Below are 26,044 nucleotides of genomic sequence, written 5' to 3' on the forward strand. Positions count from 1 at the left end.
TTGAATTAATTGTTCAAATCTCAAACGTGGACCACCAAGGACAATTACAGCAATCAAACCACCGACTGTACCTCAGCCAGGGAATGTTCGCAGATAAACGTATAAATAACCAATTCAGATTCAATTTACGGTTGTTGAATCGCTTGCCAGATGGCCATCGAAACCGAGCGAAACAAATTCGTAACAAAAATGCGGCAAATAAAAATGCAACGCGATGTATGTGTATAAATTGCAAGACAAATACGCTTAAATAAATCTGCAGGCAGCAGAGATTGCTTTAATAAATATTCCAGGGGTAGCTGGTGGTCAGGGGAAAAGTGTTTACACAGACCAAACGAGCGGACACAAAAGGAAGGAAACCGGAGAAAGCCAACGACAGCATTCGAAACATTTTTAAAACACATTTGGAAAACAAAGAGTGAAAGCTGGCAGAGCATACTACAATGTTAATGTCGCAGGTCAGCAGAAGGGACGAAGGCGAAGAGAAAGGCGCCAAAGTCAAGAAAGGCGAACACATGGCGTATGCGCAATCTTCGTGTATCGCGTATCCTGCTAGCTGCTCCTCCTTTGTGTGCGAAAATGGAGCGCGTGCTGACACTTAATCTTGGAGCTGACGCAGATGCAGCCCAGGATATGGCAGTCATATATCTCGAAGGCTTTGAACTTCCTAGGCAGCGGATGTCGCATGTTATCCGCCTTCCAAAGCGCTCAACGCAAAAGCGAAGCAAAAGATAATGCACTGGGCACGGCATATCCTACTCCTAGGATAAAAAAAAAAAGGAACCGTACCCCAAATGGGTGTATAGAGACCTCTTCCATGTTTCCCCCCAGAAAAACCCAAACACTTCAAGCTGTTCGTGGGCAAAATAATCGCAGACATTATGCTATATTTTTATCGACCATTTTCTATTAAGACATGGTGCGCCACTTCTTTCTCTGCCAAGCAATTTCAGACCCCATTTGACCCACACTGCGTATGAGTTATGAAAATCATTTCCGTACATCACAAGCAGCGACTGCGACAGAGAAATGCTCACGAATACTTCAAAGTCAGAAATTGATTTAAGTCAATTAATTATAATGACCCGTGGCAGCAATAACAACAAGAGCTAGACCGATTGGTCACGCCCCTTTTTAGGGAAAACAATGCTAGCCCACCTCTTTGGGCACACCTCCTTCCAGGCACAATACGTTTATACACTGCGATGTCAGTCTAGTAGATACTTTTCAAATATGAGACTAGAGATAATGAGTTGCAATATCAGTGAGATCTTGAATTTTATCAGGAGTTTGCATTTATATATGTTCCTTAATTTCCAGAAAACTTCAATTATATATATAACTACTGAAAAATAGATTTTATTTGTTATTAAACATTAAATTTAACAAACATTAATTTATGTGTCATCCAATACCTTGGATGTTTTTGGGGGCAGGGCTTTTCAGGTGGGCTACTCAGGTGGGTGGATGGAAAAGGGCATGTAATCGTATTAGGCAAACGGAACTGGTAGCTGGTCGAGCACGTGTTTGCAGAACGAAGAAGGGATGGTGCAAAGAGGGTGGGGGAGGGGGGTGGGTACAGTACGAGGCGGGCAGTACTTAAAGGTAATTGTATTTGTGCAGTGCACACATGGCGTGTTTTATGAACAGAGAGCGAGAGCGAGAGTGGTGTGTGTGTGTGTGTGTGTGTGTGTGTTTACTCATATGTCTTGTCAAAGACAAGTTAATTATTTTAACATGTGTGTAACTCTGCGTATGTGTGCGTCCGTTGTATTGTTTATTTTTGGCCATCGATTTTCACACGCTCTACATTACAGGACACACAGACAGCGCAAAGTGTTCAGAAAGATCCTGGCTCGATGGCTCGGCATATTGCCTGTCTTATTATAAACGGTTTCTGCTCCTTCTGGCTGCAGAGTTTTTCCAAATATTTGCACAATATTTGTCAGAATTAATTAACAATATGAGTGAGGGGCGGGGATGAAAGCCTGTGTTGTCTCAGCATTTTCAACTTTTTACGCCAGCACTTGTTTACTCGAAAGCGCTTTGCATAAATTGCACAACACAAGCCGACAAAAAATGTGCACAATTTAATTAAATTTATGCGAGCAAATTTCTTTGGTCTAAAGAATGGCAAATAAACTCAACAGCTTTCTAGGAAATTTTTGAAAAGAAATGGATAGTTTGAACGAGTTAGCCTTAGGGAAATGTGTGTGATAATTGGGCAAGTTGTAAATAAAATGTTTTCGTTGAGTGATTTATGATGTTTACAATAAATCATAATAATTAATTCATATTCAATATTTATTCAAGCCCAAGGTAGTCTAGACATGTCCCTCTAAATCCTAGCTGTAACTCAGATTCCAATACTTCACCAGCAGTATTTTCCCATTTATCTTAGTAAGTTCCTAAGACCTCCTTGCAAAAATCCTGTCACTCTGCTCCTCATCACCGACTAACGAGGCCGTAGAAAACCTGTTTATAATTACCCCACCAGATTACACATTGCCTAACAAGGCCCATTCATTAATGTCATCAAATTCTTGAAGGACAGGCGACAACGTCTTCCATCTCGTCCTGCAAATCTGCAACATTATGTCAACACACACAGTTGTTGGCAAATGGCTCACGTTAATAGCAAAGCCCCCAGATCCCCAGGCCCCATAAGGCCCCCTCCTGGGACTTCCACAAAGTTGCAGTTGCTGCAAATGCCATAAAAAGGCAACAGGAACGGCAGCAACAGCAGTGGCAACAATAAAAGCAGAAACGTCTAGGCTGTGGATCTGGGTTTTTGGCCTGGCATTTTCATCCAGGTGAACGACGAGAGGTTGCCGAATGAAAACGTTTTCGGTTTTATGGCCCTCCCTTCGCTAGTTAACATTTTCGCAGCGGAAAATGGTCTTAGACTATGCAGGTGCGACCAATTTAATGACATTTCCTGCGTAATGATTGCCGAAAACGCATACTTCGTTAGGAGAGAAAATTATTGAAGTAACAATATCAGTTAATGACCATAGCCAAGGCTATTGATTTTTGCAAACGTACTTTGCACTAGATATACTTCTTGGATTACCTTTAGGTAAAGAAGCTTTGGATTTCGCTATATTTCCCAACTGATTTGTCAACTTGAAATGACCAACATTTTGTTTGTCTCTTGTTGAATGGAGAGGAAAAGCGATGGAGGATAAAGTGGCGGATGCACTGGGCCATCTCTCTGTGTAACTGGAACGACTTCAGACTCCTTCTCCGGCAATTCGAGATTGCCTCTGCAGCTCCTACAGCCACGCCCTCCCCACCCAGTAACCGCCCCCTTTTGGCTCTCGTCCAGTTTGAGCCGTTCGTGCGCATTTCATGCTGCCTGTGTTTACAAGCTAAATTCATTCACCGCCGCTCGTCGCCTGCCGTCATCAGCATTGTGATGATATCCGTGCAGCTCCTGTGAAAAGCCCCCTATTTTCTTGCCATCCAGCCAGTGGTATTCCTATTGCTGTTCTCGTTGCTGCCCCCTGACAATGCAGGCTGCTGATGGGAAAATGGATGCAACAATGGCAACACGAGCCTCATCAGCATCATCAGGATCTATAGCCTGGCGTCAACCTGACAACGAAAAGTGCACTCGACGAAAAAGTGCCTGCACTTGGAGAGATTTCAAAGAAAATGCTTAAATTGCATATCCTATGCAATTCGCTGATACGAATAAGTACATAGTTTTTAAAACAACATTTATCGCAGTGTGTTTTTCTTTAGCTACCCTAACGATATGTGATAAGTTTATGCAAGTTAATCAACGTTAACGTTTGCGTCTTTCAATTTGTTCAAAACTCTAATTTCCAGCTGGAAAGATGGTCACCAAACTTGCGCTCCTCCTCGTATTAGCCCGCTATAATCCCAACGTTAAGACTAACGCTGGCCATATAGTGCTCCATTCAAACAATATGGTCGGATGGTTCTCCGACCCCCAAAGCGATGATGAAAGACTGTGGCAGTTGCCTGGTCGTTGGCCAAGTTAAGTCGGATTTATGTTGGGCTATGAGGCGCCTAGCTGCAAGTTCTGGTAGGGATACTGAACCGAATCCCTCCTCCTATGTCCCAGTGTCCTGGTCAGTTATCCGTTGCCATCGCACAAGTCTGCTCCTCTGCTGCAATTGACGTTGCGAGTTACTACTTTGAGATGGTCTCGAAAGCTGTCTTTTTTCTTTTTAGCTTTTTAACTCTGGCAAACATTCTGCAGGAGCCATAAAAAATATTTATTTTGTGACGAGTGTGGGGAAAGGAAACGTTGCTAAGTTATTAATCTGCATATTGTACATGCAAAAAGAAATTACTTTCTCGGTCTTAAAATAGCTCATCAGATGTTTACTGACCAGAAAGTTAATTTAATAAAATGGAGTCCCGCATTTTTCTCTTAAAATATTTCGTTGACTGTATGCCCTTGGCCTATCTAAACATCCAAGTGGCCAAAGCCCCAAAACTAACCCAAATCCGTGCAGCACATGTGCGATATACGAAACAAGTTGTCGGGTTTATTTTGACACATGGGTAATGGGAAAATGTAGTGTACATCTGGCCATCGGACGAAGCGAAATGGCATGGGAATCCACATGGCGGCATTATGGATTAGATGTGTAAAACGGGTTTCGACTGCCACACAAAGTGATGTGCTGTTTGAGGATTAAGCGTGGGCTTTGTCAAAATTGGTTTATTTCCCAAATAGAAACTCTGTCAATCAGTGCAGTATTAAGCCCGTATATAAAATCAATTAAAATTACAAATGAGGCTCCACTTAGTGGCAAATGAAAATTTACCTAATTAATACTTTAGTGTAGGAAATGAAATTACAGTAAATCACAGCTTAGTTTTACACAGATAAGTTGACAAAAAATAACAATTGTGGGAGCAAAAAATTAACCAAACCTTCTAATTGCCACTTTAGAGCGGCGAAACCAAATCTATTCACCCTGCTTAAACAATTGAGGGCCGCAAATATTATCCCAGAATACTTACACTATTTCCTTGCGCTCTGCACTTTTCCACAGATTGCAAATTGAAATGGCAGCAACAATGTGAACGACCAGAAGAGCAACAATACACCGCTGAAGAGCTCTGAAAATAAGCAGCAGAAAAAAAGAGGAAATATCAGATAGAAGCGGTCGAAATCATAAACAAGAATGCCGGCCACTTGCGGAGGACTGTGAGGACTGCAAGGACTGCCAGGATGCTGATGCGATGCGAAGGCGACGCAGATTGCATTCAAGGACCGCTGGGCCAGCAAACAATCAGTGGGGCAGACAATGAGAACTAATAAAGCACTTAAGCGGATAGAAGACCAGAAACAAGGACACCCAAGTGGAAGCGACCCTACAGCAGCAGCAGCCGCAATAGCATCAATCAAAATAAGATTCACCCTGCCACGGGGCGTATGAGCAACGTGCATCAGTTTGATACGCAGACGATGGCGGAATCGCCTCAAATTAGACGCGACATGGGTCGCCTATGTGCCACGTGGCCTTCGAAGGACTCTGAGGACGGGGCCGGCACAGCTTTGAGGGCAGCCACACCTCTGACAGCCAACGGAGCCACCACCACCGGGCTGAGTGTTACCCTTGCCCCGAAGGACATGCAACGAAACCACCTGCTAAAGATGCCAACAGCAACAATAGAGAAACCAACGATAACAGCCACCATCGCCAGCAGCAGCAGCACCAGCACTAGCACCACTAGAAAATCAGTTACAGCCACACGGAGCCTGAAGTTGAACCCGAACATTCTCCTTCCGACACTAAGGATATTAGCAAGGGGTCTGCTGCTACCCGCTCTGATCCTGGCCATCCTCGTGGGCAGCAGCCAGGCGGGATTTGCCTGCCTCAGCAATCCCTGTGTGTTCGGCGTGTGCATCGATGGCCTAAACAGGTGAGTTCAGGTGCAAAGCCCTCTAACCAATTACTAGAGATGGGAACGGTTGTATCTTGTGCAAATTTACTTTATTCACAAAATATCAGAACAGGATTTTAACATTATTACCCCGACTTGATGCAGACCAATTGGGATAGGTACTCTTGATTAAATTCGACATATCTGGTGGCATTTTTTCGAACATCACTAAATGTGTAAATGCACTCTGTAACCGTTTTACTTTTTTACTTTCTGATTATCGGCCAGGCAGCGACCGACCAATAAACCCGTCCAACACATTTCGAGTGGCAATAAACTTGTGCCACTTGAACATCAGGAGGGGGCATCCAGCTTCAGTTTCAGTAATCCAGATATATGAACCTTTCCATACCAACCCATGCCATATGCGGAACCCTCGATGTTGATGCCGCCACTTAGCAGGGAAATGAATTTGCCACAGCTGTCCTCCTCCCTTCGCTTGTATTTTTGTGCTCCTGTTTCAGGGCAGGAATACCCATACCCACCGGTCTCACATCCTTCACACTTTTTAATGCCTGCCCGTTTAAATGGGGTTAAGTTGCGGCCACTGCAAGTGTGTTGGTGTGGGAAGGGGAAGGCGGAAAAGCCAGAGGGCGGACCAAAGGGTTAAGTGGGTTTCAATTGCAAGCAGCTGGAAAATTATTAACTTGGACGAGCAACCGAAGTGCATTCTTAATGCAGAAAATTTATAGCCAAGATATGCAAAATATTTCAAGTTTTATTAAAAATGCGGCACCCACAGCTGGGGGAATTTAATTAAATGTGATGCTTAAAGATAATCAAGCTTAAAGAATATTGCGGTCATTTGAATCTCTCTTAGTTACACTTTTCAAATGAACTCTGGCGGTTTGAAGCCAAAAATACGTTTTTCTTGCACAAATTCCGATAAGAAAGCTATGCAAATCCATTGCAAATATCGCCACAGTCTGCACTTCATCTCAAATTCAAATCTAAGTAGCTCGCCAAATTGCTGCACTTTCAGCCATTCAGTGGGCTAAACTTTGAGGTTTAACTGTCAGAGATTCCACCATCCGACTTTTCCCAGACGTACACACGTATGTACGTATGTGTAACTCAAAACCGATTGCACAAACAAGTTAGAAGACGAGGCAATCCTTCTCCTTGACGCCATTTATACGACTAAGTAACTGCCATTTTATTTTCCTATGCTCACTTCGCGATATATGCAAGCGCTAATCCGACCCAGAAAGCATCCAGATCCAGAACCAGAACCACCCAACCACCGACGGGAAATGCGGTTAAGATATTTTTTACGATAGCTCCATGGGAAAGCTGCAAGTCAAATGCGAAATGCGAAAACCAGAAGCTTGAAATCGCTTCCCGCCTGCATTTCCCCTCCCCATCAACCAATAGGAGTGGAAAAACTCAGGCTGGCCAAGGCGGATGGATGGGAAAGTTTATATGCTGGCAGGCGAAATTTATAGCTGCAATTAAATTTAACACGATGCCATGAGATTTAAACGGATTAACTGAATAGTTTTCGACCAGCTCAAACTTTGGGGTCGACTGCGTCGAGGGGGAAATATCGCGAGGAGTTTACTGGCTTCGTAGAACATTGATATTTTATTGGTTTATCCTGGCTTATTCGAGCGATAAGATGGCTCTTAACCGTTTTATGACTTCGCTCTGCACGCTCCAATAAAAGTTGGCTATTCAAGATGAGCAAAAGGATATGATTTGCTTGGCAAATTGCCAAAGCCATTAATCGTGCACTTCATTTAGTCATGATAAAATCGGAATGAGAAAATTTCTAAATTATGTCTTTAAATGCTTTCGATTAGAACTCGGCGCAGAGTAATGGTTAAATTATTATGCAATACATTATTGATTACCCCCAATATTTATAAATAGAGTAAATGCTTCGCAGGACCACAAAAAATTAGCCACTCCAGCGAGCGTCCAATATCCTGATGGCCAGGCACTCTGATATTCCGTCCACAAGGAGCCAGTCCAATGCCATTACGTAGTCATTTCCCAATTGCTCCTGGCTGAGCACAACAAATCAAATAGTCTCCCGGGTGAAAATGTCCAACCGTAGCCCATAATCAGCCGAACTGGAATCTCAGGGGCTTCACTGGTGAACTGAAAACAAGGGCCGGGAACAACAGGCGAGTGTATCTGGGTGCTTATGCCGTGCCAAGACCATAACAGACATGTGCACCGGGAGCCATCAGCTGCCTCCTGCATCCTAATGTAATCCATTATAAGGGACAACAGTAAGCCAAAGCTACCTACATACCCCCGCACCCCAGCCCCACTGGCCCATTTACACGGCAAAGAAACTTCTTTAATTAAGCCGGTTACCTGGCAGCAGTTCCTGTTTGCCATGTTTGCAGTGCTCCTCGGATAGCACTCGTCCACAGTTCCCCTGACACTTTTTTCGCTCTTTGCATTTCCGTTTCCGTTTCGATCCGAACTCGGCTTGGCCAAAATATAAATAGAAATGGAAATAGAAATAGGAATGAAAATGGAAAACCCAATCCCAAATGTCTACCAAATATTTATTTGCACAACTCCTCAAGTCCAATGTTGCGCTCTTTGAATGTTTATAGCACTCAACTGGCCGGCGATTTAACTGCAGGGCATGTGCATTATGTCTGAATGTAGGGGATCTGAGCCTGAAAAGTCGGGGAAATTTATTCAGGAAAATACTGGACTGCAGGCCAAAACAAATGCGAGACTCGAGTGCCACCAGCTCAGTTCCATTTTCATAATTGTGAAATATGCATATGCAGAATATTAAGATAGAAGCAAAAGTAGTATAAAATATAGATGTATGATTGACTAATATTGTTTAAAGAATTGATCTAGATATATATCTCAGGGAGATGGCGAATTTATACGTGTCCGCCCATCTGCACTTCAATTACTGCCTACTGCCATTATAGTCCGGCTGTATCTGTATCTGTGTATCTGTATCTGTTCCTGCCCTCCCGAAACAATTTGTATCCAAAGCATTTGGTTTGTTCTGCCACTAAACCTTCGTTTTCTCTGTTTTCTTTTGGTGGTGCTGCAATCCGGCTGTTTTTTACCACCGTTTGATGCATCATTGACACACCGTTCCGCACACCCACCGCACCCGGATGGAAACAACTAAAACAACAGCTCGTACTCGTGTTACTGCATTGATGGCTACACAGGGATCCAGTGCCAAACGAATTGGGACGAGTGCTGGTCGAGTCCTTGCCAGAACGGCGGGACATGTGTGGACGGTGTGGCCTACTACAATTGTACGTGTCCGGAAGGATTTTCTGGTAAGTGTGCCCAAGCTATCTATCCATGCTTCCACTGGGAGGGTGGTATTTTCCGAGGGATGAAGGGAAGGATGGTGTGCCGCCGTGCTGCCTGAATGCGGTTTATTTTTGCGACCGGCAGCATCCAGCTGAAATGCACGAATCTAAAACGCTCCGTGTGCACCGAAAATAATAATGTTGCACAATCGGAACTTTTCATAATTTATAGGCCAATGAAAACGTTATTTTTACGCAGCTTATTTCACATTGAAAAATCGAAAATCGAAGTACAGAAATATACTGAGGATGTACGTTATAAAACTAATGAGATTTCAAGTGCATAGTAAGCATAAAAGCACTTCAATTTCAGTTTTACTACTTCGCAATAATGTAAATGGTAAATTCCTGTTTTCTGTCAAAGTATTGTACGAATGAGTACCTAATGCTTAGAATATCCTTATGTAACGCTGAGATTCTTTTTTTTTTGCAGTGCATTTCCACAAATAGAAAATGCGAAGGGAAAAGGGTTTTACACCAAAGTGGAGTGGCAAGCCAGTTGAGTGGGTGAAGTTCCTCTTCCGTTCCACGTGCGAAATGTATTTTTATTAAGCCAACATAAAAAACTCAGTCTCGCTTGGTTTGCACTTGGTCGAGAGCCTGAGACAGATCCCCCAGCAAATAGAGAGGAATTCCTGCCAGGACGCGCGCACAGGACTCCCGTTTTGGCCCCAAACGTATTTGTAAAATTTACGCGGCACGCGGAGCCAGGGCGAAATAAAAATATAACGTACAATGCTCGTTTTTACTTATTTCCCCGGCATTTCCCCACATGTGTCTATTCTTCTTTTTAACGCGCTCTGAGAGCTGGGGACCGAGGGGGTAAGGCTGGGATCCAAATCCAAATATAATATAGAAAAAGCAAACTTAAAGAAAACAGGGAGTCATTGAAGTGCAGAAGCCTTTTATACCCTTAAAATGGTGTTGATTCGGCAGGAAGAAATGCTCTCGAGGAATTTCAGATGCACTTGACTGACTCACTTTAAGATATATATGGAATACTGTACTTAGGGCATTGTTAATTAAATAATGTACGTTATTTCCATTGGTGTTCATAATTATCATACCTAAGGATAGCTTAACTTCAATTAGGGTATGTGATTAAGTGAGATGATCAGAGAGGAGCGAGAAAAACGCTTTGAGAGATCTCCGAAGGCGTTAAGACGAAGGCAATCCGACGGCGGCGAACGAGGAAAATGTGGAAAAGTGGAAATGGGAAAGCCGAAGCTGGCAAACCAACTTTAATGTTGTCTATTGTGGTAGTCAATGCTGGGTGCTTAACTTGCCACTTGCCACTGCGTGTGTGTGGTGTGTGCTAGTGTGTGTGTCTGAGTATCTGTGTTGGCCAAGTACGGAAGTCCAACCATGGATGTATCTAATGTTCATCCTTTGGCTTCGTGTACGGAGAGCACACATAAACACATTTACGTATGGTACGTGTGCGAAGCACTTAGTGTCCGTCCATGCATTTTCTTTTCTTTTTTTGCCACCCCTTGCTGCACAAAGTTGACTTTATAAAATTTAGTGAAATTTATAGCCAGCGCATATAGGTGTAATATGTGCTAGATTCCTATTTGTAGTCGGATCAAAGCTAGACTAAAACCGAAATACAAATTGCTGCAAATTTGTTCTGGAACTTTGCTGATGAGTTCAACGAGTGGAACACCAGCTGAACAATCAGGCCAAGGGAGGTGGCCAAATGATATAAATGGGCCAGGGGAATGGAGATTTAAAAACAGACCGAAGCCATTGACTGACTCTTTTGGACCAAAGAGTCTTGGGAATAAATTACTGAGTTTGCCCGGAACAACATGGACTACATGTGCTTTCCGGCTAGATGAGTGCATTCAAATTGAAATAATGGAGATGAGAATTTGTGGGTGATTGAAAAAAAAAAAATGATTGAGACTTGAGAGCAATGTAAAGTATTTAGAAAATCAAACTGAAGACCAAAATTCAAGGAAAATGGAAAAGGATATTCAGATAACTACGAAACAATATAGTATGAGTTTAACATATTTTATCAAACAATCACACTTTATGATAATGCCCAGTTATTTTGTATAAACTCAGCACAAATCGAGAATAAATGCCGCACTTCCAATTGCATCGCTCATACGCCCCGTTTAACCACTTCGCTTAGCAACCATCGCAGAACAACTTTTATCGTCTGCAAGCGAAACAATTGCATTAATTTAGCATAAATAGAGCGAAGCAAGGAACGCAGGCAAACAAAGGCCCACAAAGCATAAGCACTGCAAATGAAATCAACACAAAAACAAATAAAATTATGCTCTGCTCCCCCATATTTGCAGCGATTTTTCCGAGGAAACTAAGCGATTCCATTGCAAATTGCTCGCAGGCCCTCGGAACAAAAAAGACAAGACCGCATGTAAATAAAGCAAACGAAAAATTGCATAACAAATTCAGCGCATAAAAAAGGAAAGCGAGCCATGTTTTTTGCAAAGGCAGCCGAAAAAAAAAAAAAAAAAAGAAAAATATTATATATACCCAGTCGTCATATATAATAAATAGATTTTTTGCCAAAAGCACGCGAAATGTCGGAAATGAAGCTATAAACTGAGGGGAAAATGCGACCCAAAAAATATGTTAAAATGCTGGAAAAATTCAACGAAATTTCGAAATGAATGCAGTCCGTGAATAGAAGTCTAACGCAAAACAAAGCGAAAGTAACGGATGCAAAGAGTTCTGAAAAGGTGGGCGGAAAAGCGGGAAATGGACAGACGCCTGGGGGCATTATTTAACCGCTCATTGAGTTTTCGAGCGCTTTCACCTTGGCCAAAACCAAAACACCCCCAAAAAAAAAATAATCGCCGAATGCAAATGAAAGGGACCGCAATGGAATGTGGGAGCGGGATAGCCAGCGCTCTAATTAATTTTATGAGCTTCCTTTGCACTGCGCGCATTTTCGCAGCTCATTTTGGCCTATTTATTTTTCGGTCTGCTTCGCTTGGCTTCAGCGCTTATGTTTATGTCCTTTTGAAGTGGTTGCGCAATACATTAGTATATGCTATATATAAAGGATCCCATCGCCCATTCTACTTACCAACTCAACGTGCCGACTTCTATGATTTTAGGGATAAAGTGGTTTGCAGCACTAAAATGTCGGCGGCGATCGGGCTTTCACTTGTACTTTCACTCAAAACCCTTTGACATCCGACCAACTTTGGCCTGGTTTAATCAGGCTAATTATGTAAGCTGCTGAAATTAAACAACAACAGTAAGGTACATATTTATTTTTAATTATTACAAATTAAAATTTTAGATGCGAGAGCATACATCATAAAACTTTGGTACTATCAATTATTTTAAGACTTGTATAAAGTATTAGTAATCTGGATAATTGTCATATTTTTGTTCATTCTCTTGCTCCTTGATTTTCAAGATCATCCTTGGCATAAGGACATTAGCAAACGCGTCTCCATTTGGCTAAGAGCCTGCAATCCTCTACGCAAGCTGCAATCACCAACAGCTTAACCTTGCTCTCCTAACACACACACACATGTGGGCCCAAACCCAAAACGAAACCGAAACGCACACCATCACAATCCAATAACAAAGCGGTGGGCATGCCTTTGTCCTTTTGCTCCTTGGCTCCTTGCCTTTATGCAATCATTGCAGGCAGCAAGTGAAAAGTGCAGGGAAAAATGGGGGTAGGGGTTTTCCCGCTTGGCTTCATGGCAGCGCGAAAACAATAAGAAGGAGAAGGGGGATTCTGCGGAGTGGCAGAAGGTCTTCCTGCGCCTATTCACCATTGAAATTTCGCATTTCGCATTCATGCAAATGCAGCAAATCAACAATGAAAAAATAATAAAGGATTGCATTCAAATGTGGTCAAAACGAAGGGGAGAATACTCTATAATATTGTATTAAATGTAGTCGAATATAGAAAATATTTCCATTGGCAGTTATTAAATAATGTTCCATAATTTTAGACAAAAATCTTCAATCTACGTAATGTGCACAAATTTCACCTGGTTATCCAACTCGTTAGGGTATATTTTCCGAAATGCATTCAAATTGCAGCAATGCAGTTTGTGCTTTACTCCATTTTTTTACCCAACAGTTCTGTTCGTTCTGTTTTTTGCACTCACTCACTCACTTGATATTTTATCGTAATTTTCCTGGGCAGCAGGTCCTTTTTTAGGACTGCTTCATCAGCGGGTTTTGAGCGAACGGCTGCGTGTGTGTGCATAAATTTGCACCTGCTCACCTGTTCGCTCTACTTTTTCGCGTTCGGTGGCAATTTGCACACATTTTCACGTAGCCAGGGAGATACATTCAATCAAGCATCTGGTTGCTCAGTCACAGGATCATTCATCGATTGGGGGATTCGTTTGGCTGCTCTGCTCCTGTTTCTCCTTCTTGATTTTCCGGCACCAAAAGCGGCAACCTTTAATCAAAGTCACATGCTTTAATTTCTGGCAGTGCCTGATTTATTCCGTTAAATATTCAGCCAATTTTCAATCACATGACTCAGCGATTCACATGCATTTTTTATTTCAATTACCCAGCGGAAAACACGAACCCATATGTATTCGTGTTTATAAATAGAGTTCAAACCGAATTGTTTCTCATTTCGCAGAGGTGGCTAATCAATGGTCCTTTGGGACTTCGCCTCGCTGTTCAATTCAGTTGTTATTCAGCGACATCTGGCTAAAATATTCATGGCTTTATTGATTTTATAATGTCAGCCCGAGAGTTTGATGAACTTTTCCGTGGCGCGGAGGGGTGAGATATTTTTGTTTACTTTGTCGCGGGTCCTGGGATTAGCAGTGTAATCGAATACGATTAAGATTTTTATTTGCCCACACAGCAGATGTGATTAAATGGTTTTGCGGCAAAAAGGCTTAATTGGCTTAAAACATCAGTCGAGCGGATCTCTCTATGCAATGATGCTAAAAATCCCATTAACAAGTGTTAATCTTGTCTATCAATATCATTCGATTGTTTTCAGAGTGTTTAAAATGATTTTCTTGGTATTGAAGAGGCAAAATATATAATGGAAGAGGGATTTGTGGGACACTCGGATAAATTTATTTATTATTGCATTAAACCATCAAACACCATACTTTCTTATTTACGCAATTGGATAAGGAAAATTCGATTGCAAGGGAAACGCAATCAGAGCAAGCGAAAGGTTGTACGAAATGGAATCAATTAAACGCACTAATGCCCGATCGTTTTCAAAAACCTTTTTGTGGGCGTAACAGTGTGCGTCAAGTTTCCACGTGAAAATGAGCTACACTTTCCCATTTGCTCAGCTTCGCATTGTCAAGAATTCCACGCTGCGAAAAGAAAAAAAAATGGAAACTAAGCAATTGGATGAGCAACAATGCGCACCACAAGACATTCAAGTGCAGGCCAACCAATTCACGTCAAGAGTACACTGTGATCAAAACATGTGAATGCAATTTAAAGAAATATTAAATGAACAGAACAAATGGTATCTTAAAGAATGTATCAAACCAAATCCTGCTCATGATTTACCAATCTAAATAAAGTTTACTCATATAAATACATCTTTTCATGACTATTTCTCGCCGTGTAGATATGCGAATTGAAATTGCTAGATTGCGAGCGACATGAATTGCTCGGGTTTTCGACTGGGGGCTGGCTGAGTGAATGGATCCCGTGATTAGTTTCCCCGCTGCATTCGAAAGCAGCCCCGAATCCGTGCCACCGGAGTGGGATTCAACGGGATGGGGATGGGAATCGGTGGCAGGAGATGAACCCAAAGTGCATTTCATTGCTCACTGTCGCAGGTCGCAGGCAGCGATTGCGATGGCGATGGATTCGAAGGAAGCTGGCCAACCCGACCCCCAAAAACAGCGCATCCAACTCCTGCCACCAATTCGGATGATAATAGATGGCTCTGGCTGGGATTAGTTTCGCATACAAATTGCGGGGCGACGTGGCTGAAATCCCAACAAGCTAAATACTGTTCTCAGTCCCGGGTAATTGAAGAATTTCAAATGAATAAACCAATATATTAAACGGATTTCATTTCGGGTAAAGTAAACTAATTTGCGATGGGGGAAATGCAAGACAGGCATTATACATTGTAATTCCAAGTCATCATGTCAAACTCGGATATCAGTTAAAAACACGGGTTATCTGGAAGTCTTTGAAAAAGCACTCCGGTAAAGTCAATTCTTGATTCGTAATTCATTTCTACCAAAACCGAATCCAGGCTTCCTTTGTTCCGACTTCTTTTTGCTGTTAATTACGATTTAAACCGAATCCTGATCTTTGTTAGACCGAACACTCACTCGTTCATTTATGCACTCATTCAAAGATTTCAGAGGAAGCTGCAGAAAAGTACCTGAATGTGCGAGCATAAAATGTAAACGAAATGTGCAATATTTTCAACTCATGCACCTTTAGAAACGAAGCCAGATTTTGAATGCACATTCGCCCCGTCCCCGCACTTCCTTTCTCCATTTCTCACAATATATACATATCTTGCATGGAAAAGGTAACCGGCAAATAAGAAGCACAAAATGTGTGCAGATAAAATTCAAATTTCAATTTCTGCATCGACTGCTGGGGGAATCAAAAAGGACGAGCTGCCCCAAGGACTCGGGCGGCGGGTGCTGGAAATGGCCATGTTTATTGTGACTCGAAGCCAAAACAAATGTTCGTACCTTGTTGCACAAATGTTTACAGTTCGCTGCCAGCAGCAAATAATAACACAAAAAAAAAAATTAAAATACATAACAAGAAGCAGATGAAGAGGAGCATGACAGGCAAAAAGTTTCAATAAAGAAAAATTGGAGGTGGCCAAAGTGGAGCTAAAAATAAAAACGATGCGAATATTTCTGAATGTATATTGATTAAATAAATAAAAAGCCGAAGATTAAAGCTGTATTATTGTTATTTAACGAATAAATTTAGGAAACTACTTTAAACCAGGAGTGCAAAACGAACATTTATCAATATTGTATATTTTGCAGACCTAAACTTGATCAATATTTGAACAGCACTTAAAATTTGATTAATGGTTTATTTTGCCTATCTTTTTCGATTCGAATATTCCAACACAATCGACATGAAGAACGTCAGAATTGTACGCCTCTTTTTTATTTTCATTTCCAAATTCCCAAATGGAAGCCGAGGAAAACCGGACAACCAAAGCCCGTCCATTAAACAAAGCAAAAGGGGGAAAAAAAACCAAGAGATAGAGGGGAAAATTGTGCGTCCAATTCGAAAAAAAATTCATTCATAAAACATGCCTCGTAGATTGCGGCAGTGAGTGGAGCATTTTTCATGCCCACAAAAATGACCGATGCCCGATGCCACCCACCATCCCTCCCTCCCGACACCTTTTGTATCCCCATTTTCCCCCCTAACCACGTACATGGTGAAATAAAATGAAAATCGATTTTCACTTTAACGACTTCACACATTGCACGGGGCCCAAGAAAAAGTATTGCAGAGGCCACACCGCAACCACAAACGGAGCCAAAACAATGAACAAGAAAAACCAGAAATCATTGTGAATGCATTGAGGAAAGGTAAACCCAGACGATCCAAGAAAATGGGTTGTGTGGGGCATTGTGGGGGGATCAGGGGGGTCACCAGAATTTGGGTTAAGAACTGTGCGTGAGGGGTTTTCTGGCTGGGTTTCCTGCTCAGTATTCACCGGGCCTGCTGTGTGCTCGACCACTTCCTGTATTTGTGCATGAATTGGAGCGTAATGTCACATTTCATGTGGAGCACACAAATCGGAAAAAAAAAAGAGACGGAAGAGCTGACCATTTCGGTGTTTCTCTCGCAAAGGGGCTACATGTCGTATGCGCAATAAAGTGCATTATAACAGTTGCCTAGGCACAGAAGCACAGATGCTGTGCATTACTTAACTTTTTTTGTCCAAATGTGATGCATATCCTAAAATGGCTTAAGCTTAAGTAAATCCTTTTAAATGTTTAATTTTAGAGCGATTATAAGGAAAATTGAAATATTTGTACGACTTTAAAGGCTGTGCAAATACGCCCCATAAAAATCATAAAGCAGAATGCGATTGCCTCGCTGCGATGGCCATAAACAAATTGAAATGTGCAGCGACTTGATGGCACTTTATGGTCAGAATGGGGAAATTGAAGCTGTTGCTCCGCCATGGCAGTGAAATACGAGAAAGTGCCAGCCCGCTGGAAAATCCATTACTCAATTGAAGAAGGGGTCGAACGAGCAATAAATTAAATACGTTTTTTATGTGCCTCAAAGAGCGGAAAAATAATTGTTTAAAAACCGGTATTAAAGTGTTTGATGATTGCAAATGTATATCCAAAACGATTTGTTGTTCAAGAATAATGGCACAAGCCGAGAAAAGTTGTATGCATCTATGAATTTAAAGTAGTACCTGCATATTACATTCTATTCGAGAACTCATTCTAGTCCAATAGGTGTGCGACATTAATAAATTTATTTAAATTAGCTTCAAAATGACCATTTCAATGCAAATGTAATCAGTGAGCCAGAATGTGCAATTTCAAACTACAGCCTTAAGGACACAAACCGCACAGTTTGATCGAAATGTGCATGTGAGCAACTATATTTGCTAGGTATATATTCCAGAATCCGAACTGAAATCCACAGAAGCACACAATGGATACAGACAGATACATAGCCGTATAACTACGAGTCAAAAGATACATGTATGTATGTATATATATATTGTAGTATGCCCCTCGTCATAAGGCAAACAAATGACATCGACTGACATCCTGTTCTGCTCGCCAGGATTTTGAGTTGCCTTCTTCGTTTTCGGGTTCCCCTTTCGTGTTGATTTAGTGCTTATGCAAATTTAATGTATGTTCAGAGCTGCCCCATTTGCATAGACTTACATTATTGTTGCATTATAAACCAGACAGAAGGACCAGACACGCACATTTATCTTTTATGACCGCTCGGCAGCTGCATTTCTATTCGAGCATTCTTCTTTTTTTTTTGTGCCCATCAGTGTACGTATTATGTATAATTTATGAGTTCAAGTGATAAATTGTAGACCCCACCCACGAAAACGCCCCCTCAATTGCAGCTCACTTGAATGCAATTTTCTGCCTTAAATTAAGAAGATTTTCACCATACTTCTTTTGTTCGTTGTCGCATTAATTTGGCCAAAGTGCACGAGAATTTCCACGCCGACTTTTTTGACACTTTTGTTTCGACACTTTGAAGTGCTTTTTTCATTAAAAAAAAAAGAAATGGAAGAAGAGAACTTTTTGTTCGGCCCAGACAAGATAGGCAAACTCAAACTTTCACGGAGTAGAGGCGGAAAAAACTTTAAGCATATTTCTCGCCAACTTGTTGCCAAAAAGAGCTTGCCAAGAAGGTGGTGGCGAAATGAAAACAAAGGCCCAAACTCTAAAAGGCGTTTCTATGCCGGGCAAATAAATTCTCAAACTTCAGACATACAAAATATTTCGCTGGCTATAAATTTGGCAAAGAAAAGCGCTTCCAAGCACACACACACACCCAATAATATCACTCATACGCAGCGTTGCACTGGCGCAAGCTCAGCCGGAAACGAATGGGGGATTCCCTCCCACCGATTTTACCCATCGCCCGTGGCAAAAGATTGTCTGTCTGTCTGACAGTTGCTGCCTTTTGGCAAAACACTGAGACCAAGTCAACGTCGCTGCAAGTTGTTGAGCAGAAAATTGAAAAGTATTTCCAGGCATTTGTTGCCATTGTTGGCTGTCAAACTAGATACCCCCAGCAGTGCAGATTGCTCTATCCAAAAAACGAAGCATTTTGCTTAGAACTGTGGGAATTCCCTGCTGTTTGAATAGAACTGAGCTGATTGTTTTTTCTCTATCATTTCCTGAGCAGCTTTAAAACGAATACGGCCCGCTGGAATAATTGATTGTACTATAAAATCAAGATAATATTAGTTTTATAAGAAAAAACCTTAATAACGTACAATAAATAAAATATAACAAATTTAAAAAGAGTATTGCCTTTGAGTTCCCTGTAGTCCACTAGTTTACAACCATTTCGCACAGAGTTTGAAGGACAGCTCCAAATTTTTGCCATGTGTGTTCTATATCCAGTGTGGGTGGGTGGATACAGTTGTGAGTGTGCGTGTAAATATCCTTTTGAATTGTTTATACTGCTTGCAACCAAATCAGCACTTGTAGGGTTTCTTTTGATTGCCATTGATGCGCTTGTATTGAAAACTTTTCACTTTCTTATTTTTCATTTTGGGAATAGAAAGCAGAGAAATAGATTGAAGGGAATAGGATCGAGGCGGAAAAAAAGAAAAATATCCGTTGGCAAATACAATGAAAGGTCATTCAATTGCACTTCAATTGTGCGCACTTGTTTCAAACGTAAGTGCAAAGAGAAACTGATGCTGAATGAAATAAAGGGTTATTTGAGTGCCGTAGGGAAATATATAGAAATAATTGAAATAAATTCCTTTCTACCTCGGTGATTAATTAAAATTTCTAAAGTATTTGTCTAACTTTTTCCTTCAAAACATATTTCAATTAAAATGCATGCATAAAACCGCAAAGTTGAAACAATTAGTCCTCGGTGAAATAGGTTAAAAGCTCATTGCGGCTGGCAAAAAATAATTAAACCTCAAAACAATATCAATATCAATATCAGGCATAAATAAATGAATTCCATCTGCGAAAAACTTTGGCCTGCATAATTCATATTTCTATAATTGAAATCAAACATTACTGTGGTTGGCTTTTGACCTTCAGACAAGTCGCCTTGTTACTCGTATTCATATCGTATTTTTATTCGACTTCGTTCCAGGATCCAACTGCGAGGAGAACGTCGACGAATGCATGTCGAATCCCTGCCAGAACGGCGGACTCTGCCGGGACAGAACCAATGGCTACATATGCACCTGCCAACCAGGTTACCTGGGATCTCACTGCGAACTGGATGTCGCTGTCTGCGAGACAGGTGAGTGCGATTCGGGATGATGAATGGCCAGAAAATGGTGAATGCGTCGAGCTGTCACAGGCTGAGATTTATTTAGCAAATACAGAAGGTATTAAATGGAATTTAGTGTACTAATACGTGGTACTTTCAGTGCTCCCACTATTAAATTAAATTTATTTAAATAATATTTCAGCAACCAGCAATTATTCACTTCTTTAATTTTGCATATCTCTGCATATCATATGCTTTCTAGGAACTGGTGCTCGTTGCCAGCACGGTGGTGAGTGCATCGAGGGTCCTGGACTGGAGTTCACCTGCGACTGTCCGGCGGGCTGGCATGGTCGGATTTGCCAGGAGGAGATTAACGAGTGCGCCTCGTCGCCCTGCCAAAATGGAGGCGTCTGCGTGGACAAGCTGGCGGCCTATGCCTGCGCCTGTCCCATGGGATATACGGGCATCAACTGCGAGGAGGAGATCCTCATCTGTGCGGACAATCCGTGTCAGAATAATGCCTTGTGCTTGATGGAGGAGGGTGTACCCACGTGCTATTGTGTACCCGACTATCATGGCGAGAAGTGTGAGTTCCAGTACGACGAATGCCAATTGGGACCGCGGTGCATGAATGGTGGTGTTTGCATCGACGGTGTCGATACCTTCTCCTGCTCATGTCCTCCCCTATTGACCGGTATGCTCTGCGAGTGCCTGATGGTGGGTGAGGAGTCCCTGGACTGCAACTACACAGCACCGGCCACGCAATCTCCGCCACGGAGAACTACCACCACATCCACAATGGCTCCACCCACAGTGAGGCCCGTCACTCCGCCGGAGACAACGGTATCGCCATCCAGAGCTTCAGAAGAGGTGGAGATTATAGTAGTTACCACATCTGCTCCTGCGGAAGTGGTCACCTCTGTGCTATCCCCATCATCCTCTTCTTCATCGTCGGAGGAAGGCGTTTCCGTCGAGATTAAAACACCGACTGTGGCGCCCCCAGAAAGCGGTAGCCATAGCATATCCGTGGAGCAAACAACGGCCGTTCCAGCACAACCCGAACCCGAATCCGAACAAGAACCAGAATCTAAGCCACATCCCGAATCGGAATCGGCGTCGGAATCGGAAACGGAAACGGAGGAGGAAATAATTCCGGGAACTACAGCGCGACCACCAACAAGCAGATCCTCCAGTTCTTCGGAGGAATCTCCCAGCATCTTCACCACTTTGCCTCCGTTGCCGGGAAAGCCTCAAACGTCTGCGTCGTCGGAAAGTTCCGGAGAAGTGGTTACCTCCGAGGAATACACCACTGTGCCGCACTTCGAAGTGAGTGGCAGCAAAAGTGAAAGTGGTAGTGAAGAGGTCACCACTGTGCGACCCACTGCAGCACCGAGTATCACCATTTCAGTGGACATCACCTCATCCGGAAGTAGCAGTAGTAGTTCGGAATCAGTGGAGGTATTCACCACACCAGCTCCCGTTTTCGTGCAGAGAGTGACTACGATCGAAACTAGCATCTCCATAGACTATGTCACACCCACTCCTCTGCCGGAAACCACCACCCCACGGGTGGTCCCGGTGCCCAGGCCTACCTTTGCCCCAGAGCCACCACTGGATGTGGTGGAAACGACTGCCTCAACTCACCACCTTTGGACAGAGGTGCCCACCACGGCGGCTCCCTTCTTCACGGAGTATCCGGCGGAAGTGCTGATCACTACACATCGAACGAGTGCTGGCAGATTCACCACAGTTCAACCACCTGCAGGTGTCACCACCACCTCACCCACTGAGGACTCATCCGTTGAGTTACCCACTCCGCACACGCCCCAAATTGTGGTCACCATTTTGGATTCAAATGAAGTTATACCTTCGCTGATCACAACCACTGGATCCCCGACAACACACCATCACCACCATCATCATCCTCACCATGAAGCCGAAGGAACCACTCTTCAGCCTCTCGAAGAAGACGAGCACCACCATCATCATCATCATGACGAGTTCACCACTCCACAGCCAGTGGAAATAACTACGGGACATCCTTTGCAAACAGAGGACCTTATTGGAGTGCAGGAACCTGCCGTGGTGACCACAGAGTCGCCCTTTGCTCCAGCTGAGACAACTGTGGTTCCTGTGGTGGTGCCCGCTACGATTGCACCACTTGGAACTGCAGCACCACCAGCCACACCAGCTCCTGTTCCTCCAGCGACTACCACTCCTCCTCCTTCGCCTCCTTCCTTGGCTACAGAGACACCTACACTGCCACCCACTTTACCTCCTGTTACCCTGCCACCGGTAACCCAGCCGCCGCCCACGATACCACCCACTCCTCCATCCACACAATCCGCACAAACTTTACCGCCACCGACGTCGGCCATAAATGTTTACACCACTCCCGATGGACCACCCACGGCTTCCCAAACGAAGCCATCGGTCACGGAGAGCAGCGAGGAAGTGGAGGGCACAAATACGGTCTCCACCGGCGGAAGGGGATCCGGCGGAGTGCCCGAGGAGAAGGCAGGCGATGTCGATTGCATCAAGCTGGGCTGCTACAACGGTGGCACCTGCGTAACCACATCCGAAGGATCGCGGGTAAGTGGCAATTGAATAAGAACACTATAAGAAATTTTTCCCAAATGTAACTTTGGAGGGATACAACAATATAGTACATTAGATTCGATCTAAGATACTTTGTTTTCTACATACTCTTATCCATTATTTTATGGTATCTGAGAGTTTTCTCCTCCCTCATCTTTTCATCAATTGGAGTATTCTTAATACGAATTTTTCCGAACTGTAGCCAGACTCAGTAGGTCAATCGATAGGCACCCCAGCTCTTTGGCACCTTTACTAAATCGAGTTGTTTGTTCGATGCCAAAACAACCAAAAACTAGGCGAAACGAGGCATCCTACGGAGCGGAATGTGTGAGCAGTCAACTTCACAATTTTCAACCCCATTGAGTTGCTAATTGGCCGTGTTGGAGTTGAGCGCCTCCGGGTTCCAATTCCACCTACCGACCATTAATAAGTCATTAAATATGCCAGCCAGAGCTGCAATTGCCTAGGCAATAGGTAAATAGACCAAGTAATTGGATAGGTATTTGAAAACGAAATAAACCAATGCCCTTAAGACCGTAATAAGGTTACAAACTTTTCATAGATATGTTCAGTTATTGAAATGTACTTTTTAAGTTGGGGAGCCGCTAAAAGTTCAAACTATTTTTCTTTAGCAAATAGAAATAATTACGCAACTACTTGAACATTAGTGCAACGTAATATCTATTATAATCACTGTGTGAATTATAACAACTTTGTCGCCTGGTCCCAACTGAGCCCCACTGTAAATACAATTTACAGTTCGTGCAATCGAGAGAAGCTTTAACCCTTTAATAGGATACTCGGCAAACGAGGGCATTAGCATTACGTACGTACTCAACTGCCACACCCACGGGCGATGCACTGGGCGCCAACTAAATTTGCAAATTGACAACCTGAAAGGACCTCACAACTGCCTACGTTCAGATGGAGATGCAGATACGGGTCCTCAGATGTGCTCCACTTATACATAAATAATCACGTATTTGGTGGGCCAGAGGTGAAGCTGGCAGTACTTGTAAGCAGATTTGCCTAGCAGATTGTTGCTAGGCCAACAGGGAGTGAAATAATCGAAATTCTAACTGGCTGAAATTATTTCAGGACAATTTACATGGAATTGGTTAAAAAAAAAAACCTAAAAAAATCATAGAATATGACCAAGCTACTTTCAGTCACCTCATCTTGTTCTAATCAAAATCGAAGTTCAGTTCGAAATATTTTTTGGCACATTTCCGGTGAAAACTTCTGCAACTTAGCCATTTCCCATCGCTCTTTTCTCGTTTTGTCTTCCATTTTTGGTTACCAGAAATGCCAATTTCTCTTGTAAATGAATACTTAAAAACCTTGGAAATAACAGAGGCATTAAAAAGAGGAAATTTCCAGGTATAAAATCAGACAGCAAATAACAAAATGCCGAAGAAAATATTCGCCGAACGAAACCCATAAAAGCCCTCCACAGTTGTTCCAGTTCGGCCAACAGCCAACAATGGCAGGCCTGCCAAAGTGTGCCTATTCAACTATTTATGAAAATACTTGTGGTAATTTAAGCTCCCCCAAAAAAAAAGTAGCAAAAAGCTAAAAATATGACCGAACAAGGGAGCAAATATCGAATTTTTGGGCCTCGACTGCAAAACTGAAAGCCATTAGATGTAACAAGCATGCATGTAAATTTGCCAGGGAGGCACGAAACAAATTCGAAATGCCTGCAAATAACCGGAAAATTGTTCTCAAATGATTTCATGATAGTGCAATATCTCTTTTTATTCAACTTTCGACTGTAAACTGATAATGGCCAACCGTGGCCAACTATTGATTCAGAAAATCTGTTAAAAATCGTTTGGGTGGGTCATTAAGTATTCACATGCCCAACAAATTCTCACCAATTCTCTCATTTAATATTCATCCCCTTTTGACGGTCAAAGTGTGTTGCAGTATCACAAACCCTATAAATACAACCATTAATATGTCAACATGGACTCCATGGTGGCAAAATTAGTGGCACCACATGCAATTTCAGTCTTTTTACGACCGAAACGTGATCTGACTTTGCTTTAATATATGGGCTATAATACAAATAGAGTTTAAAAGGGTGGATATCATGAATGTTTTAAGACCCACTTACTATACAGTGTAATTAACTAAATAGTTTTAGATACTAGGTAAAGATAGGTAAATGAATAACATGCGTAGTTTCATGCAGCACTAGTGCAACTAGTTTATTCTTCAGACCTAGTTAATGAGTTGGCAAACCCAGCTGGCAATTTATTTACAAACTTTACTTGCTGCACAGGTAGATCTCCAAAGTGTACCTATGAATCACAGTAACCTGCACACACAAAAACGCGGAAAAGCCGAGGAAACAGGAAAAATACAAGGGATGAAAAGCCACCGCATGTGGCCAACATGCTAACAAGAAAAAAATTAAATTTTCATAATAAATTTAGCGCTTGAGCAAGTGACACTACACCACAGTATGAATATGTTGTTGTGCAACACACACACACACTCACTCACACTAATGCAGCCGAAAAACTAAGGCAAAAAGGAAAAAGGTGTGAGTGGAAACTATTTCACAGAGCATATGCCACTTTATTGTTGCCAAGTAATTTAACTAACTGAACAAACACTCACTGCATTCACACACACACACTCACTCTGCAGGCATTTTGTTCGCTTTCAGATTCACCATTCTAATGCACTTGAAAAATAGCATTAGAAGGTGCGTAAAAGTATGCAGCAAAATTTAAGTTTAAATATTAAAGTGCATACTTGCAGATATCTTTAGACGTGTGAAAAGATATAAGATAAGATAAGATATATTTTGAATTAAAGGACTATGAGCAACTTTTCCTCAGTGCTCGTTGATTTGCCATCTCTTTCCGTGTCGCCTTTTGCATTCGTATAAAGAGACAAAAAACTGACTGGCAGAGCGACAGACATACACTTACATATGTCAGCTGTCATATTGGTTAGGCGAGTGCGGGAAATGGGGGAAATGCGGGTGGGGAAAGCGCGGGAAAACGGGGGCGTGGCATGGGCGAAGTGCAGGCAAAGTGGCACTCGCACTCGGCGAAAGTCACTCGTAAAGTGGCATTAAGCACATTTCAAGTGCTACCCCGCCGAGTTTTTGGTTTTGGAAAATGTTTGCCTGGCTTCTGAACGCCAACACGCCCCGCCTCCCGGCATTTTCCACTCCCGCGCCCAATTTTCCCGGGACTCAGTGTGTCTACTGTCTGCATTGCGTTGCTTTTGCCACCGCCAATGCCACTAATGAAAACTTTGTTGAGCCCTTT

General features: G+C 42.6%; 2 protein-coding genes across 5 annotated transcripts in view; one reads left to right on the plus strand and one right to left on the minus strand.

Annotated features, from left to right (window-relative positions):
• The window catches only part of CG9967 (uncharacterized protein), a 48,596-nt gene that overhangs the window by 9,586 nt on the left and 12,966 nt on the right, over positions 1-26,044 (minus strand). The window contains exons 2-3 of one of the 3 annotated variants that reach the window (NM_001014461.2): positions 12,310-12,464; positions 5,005-5,103 (exon numbers count right to left, since the gene is read on the minus strand). The gene's annotated coding sequence lies outside the window, so the exon portion shown is untranslated. The remainder of the gene's footprint in view (positions 1-5,004; positions 5,104-12,309; positions 12,465-26,044) is intronic. The other 2 variants (NM_001272994.1, NM_134825.4) reach the window with 2 other exon arrangements.
• eys (eyes shut) overlaps positions 1-26,044 on the plus strand; it is a 47,265-nt gene that overhangs the window by 6,667 nt on the left and 14,554 nt on the right. For both annotated transcript variants that reach the window (NM_001032399.3, NM_001272995.1), the window contains exons 2-5: positions 5,037-5,910; positions 9,058-9,206; positions 20,034-20,186; positions 20,419-22,748. In NM_001032399.3, the coding sequence (NP_001027571.3) occupies positions 5,420-5,910; positions 9,058-9,206; positions 20,034-20,186; positions 20,419-22,748 (3,123 nt within the window). In that variant the 5' untranslated portion in view covers positions 5,037-5,419. The remainder of the gene's footprint in view (positions 1-5,036; positions 5,911-9,057; positions 9,207-20,033; positions 20,187-20,418; positions 22,749-26,044) is intronic.

Source organism: Drosophila melanogaster, chromosome 2L (assembly GCF_000001215.4).
Source record: "Drosophila melanogaster chromosome 2L".
Classification (NCBI taxonomy): domain Eukaryota; kingdom Metazoa; phylum Arthropoda; class Insecta; order Diptera; family Drosophilidae; genus Drosophila; species Drosophila melanogaster.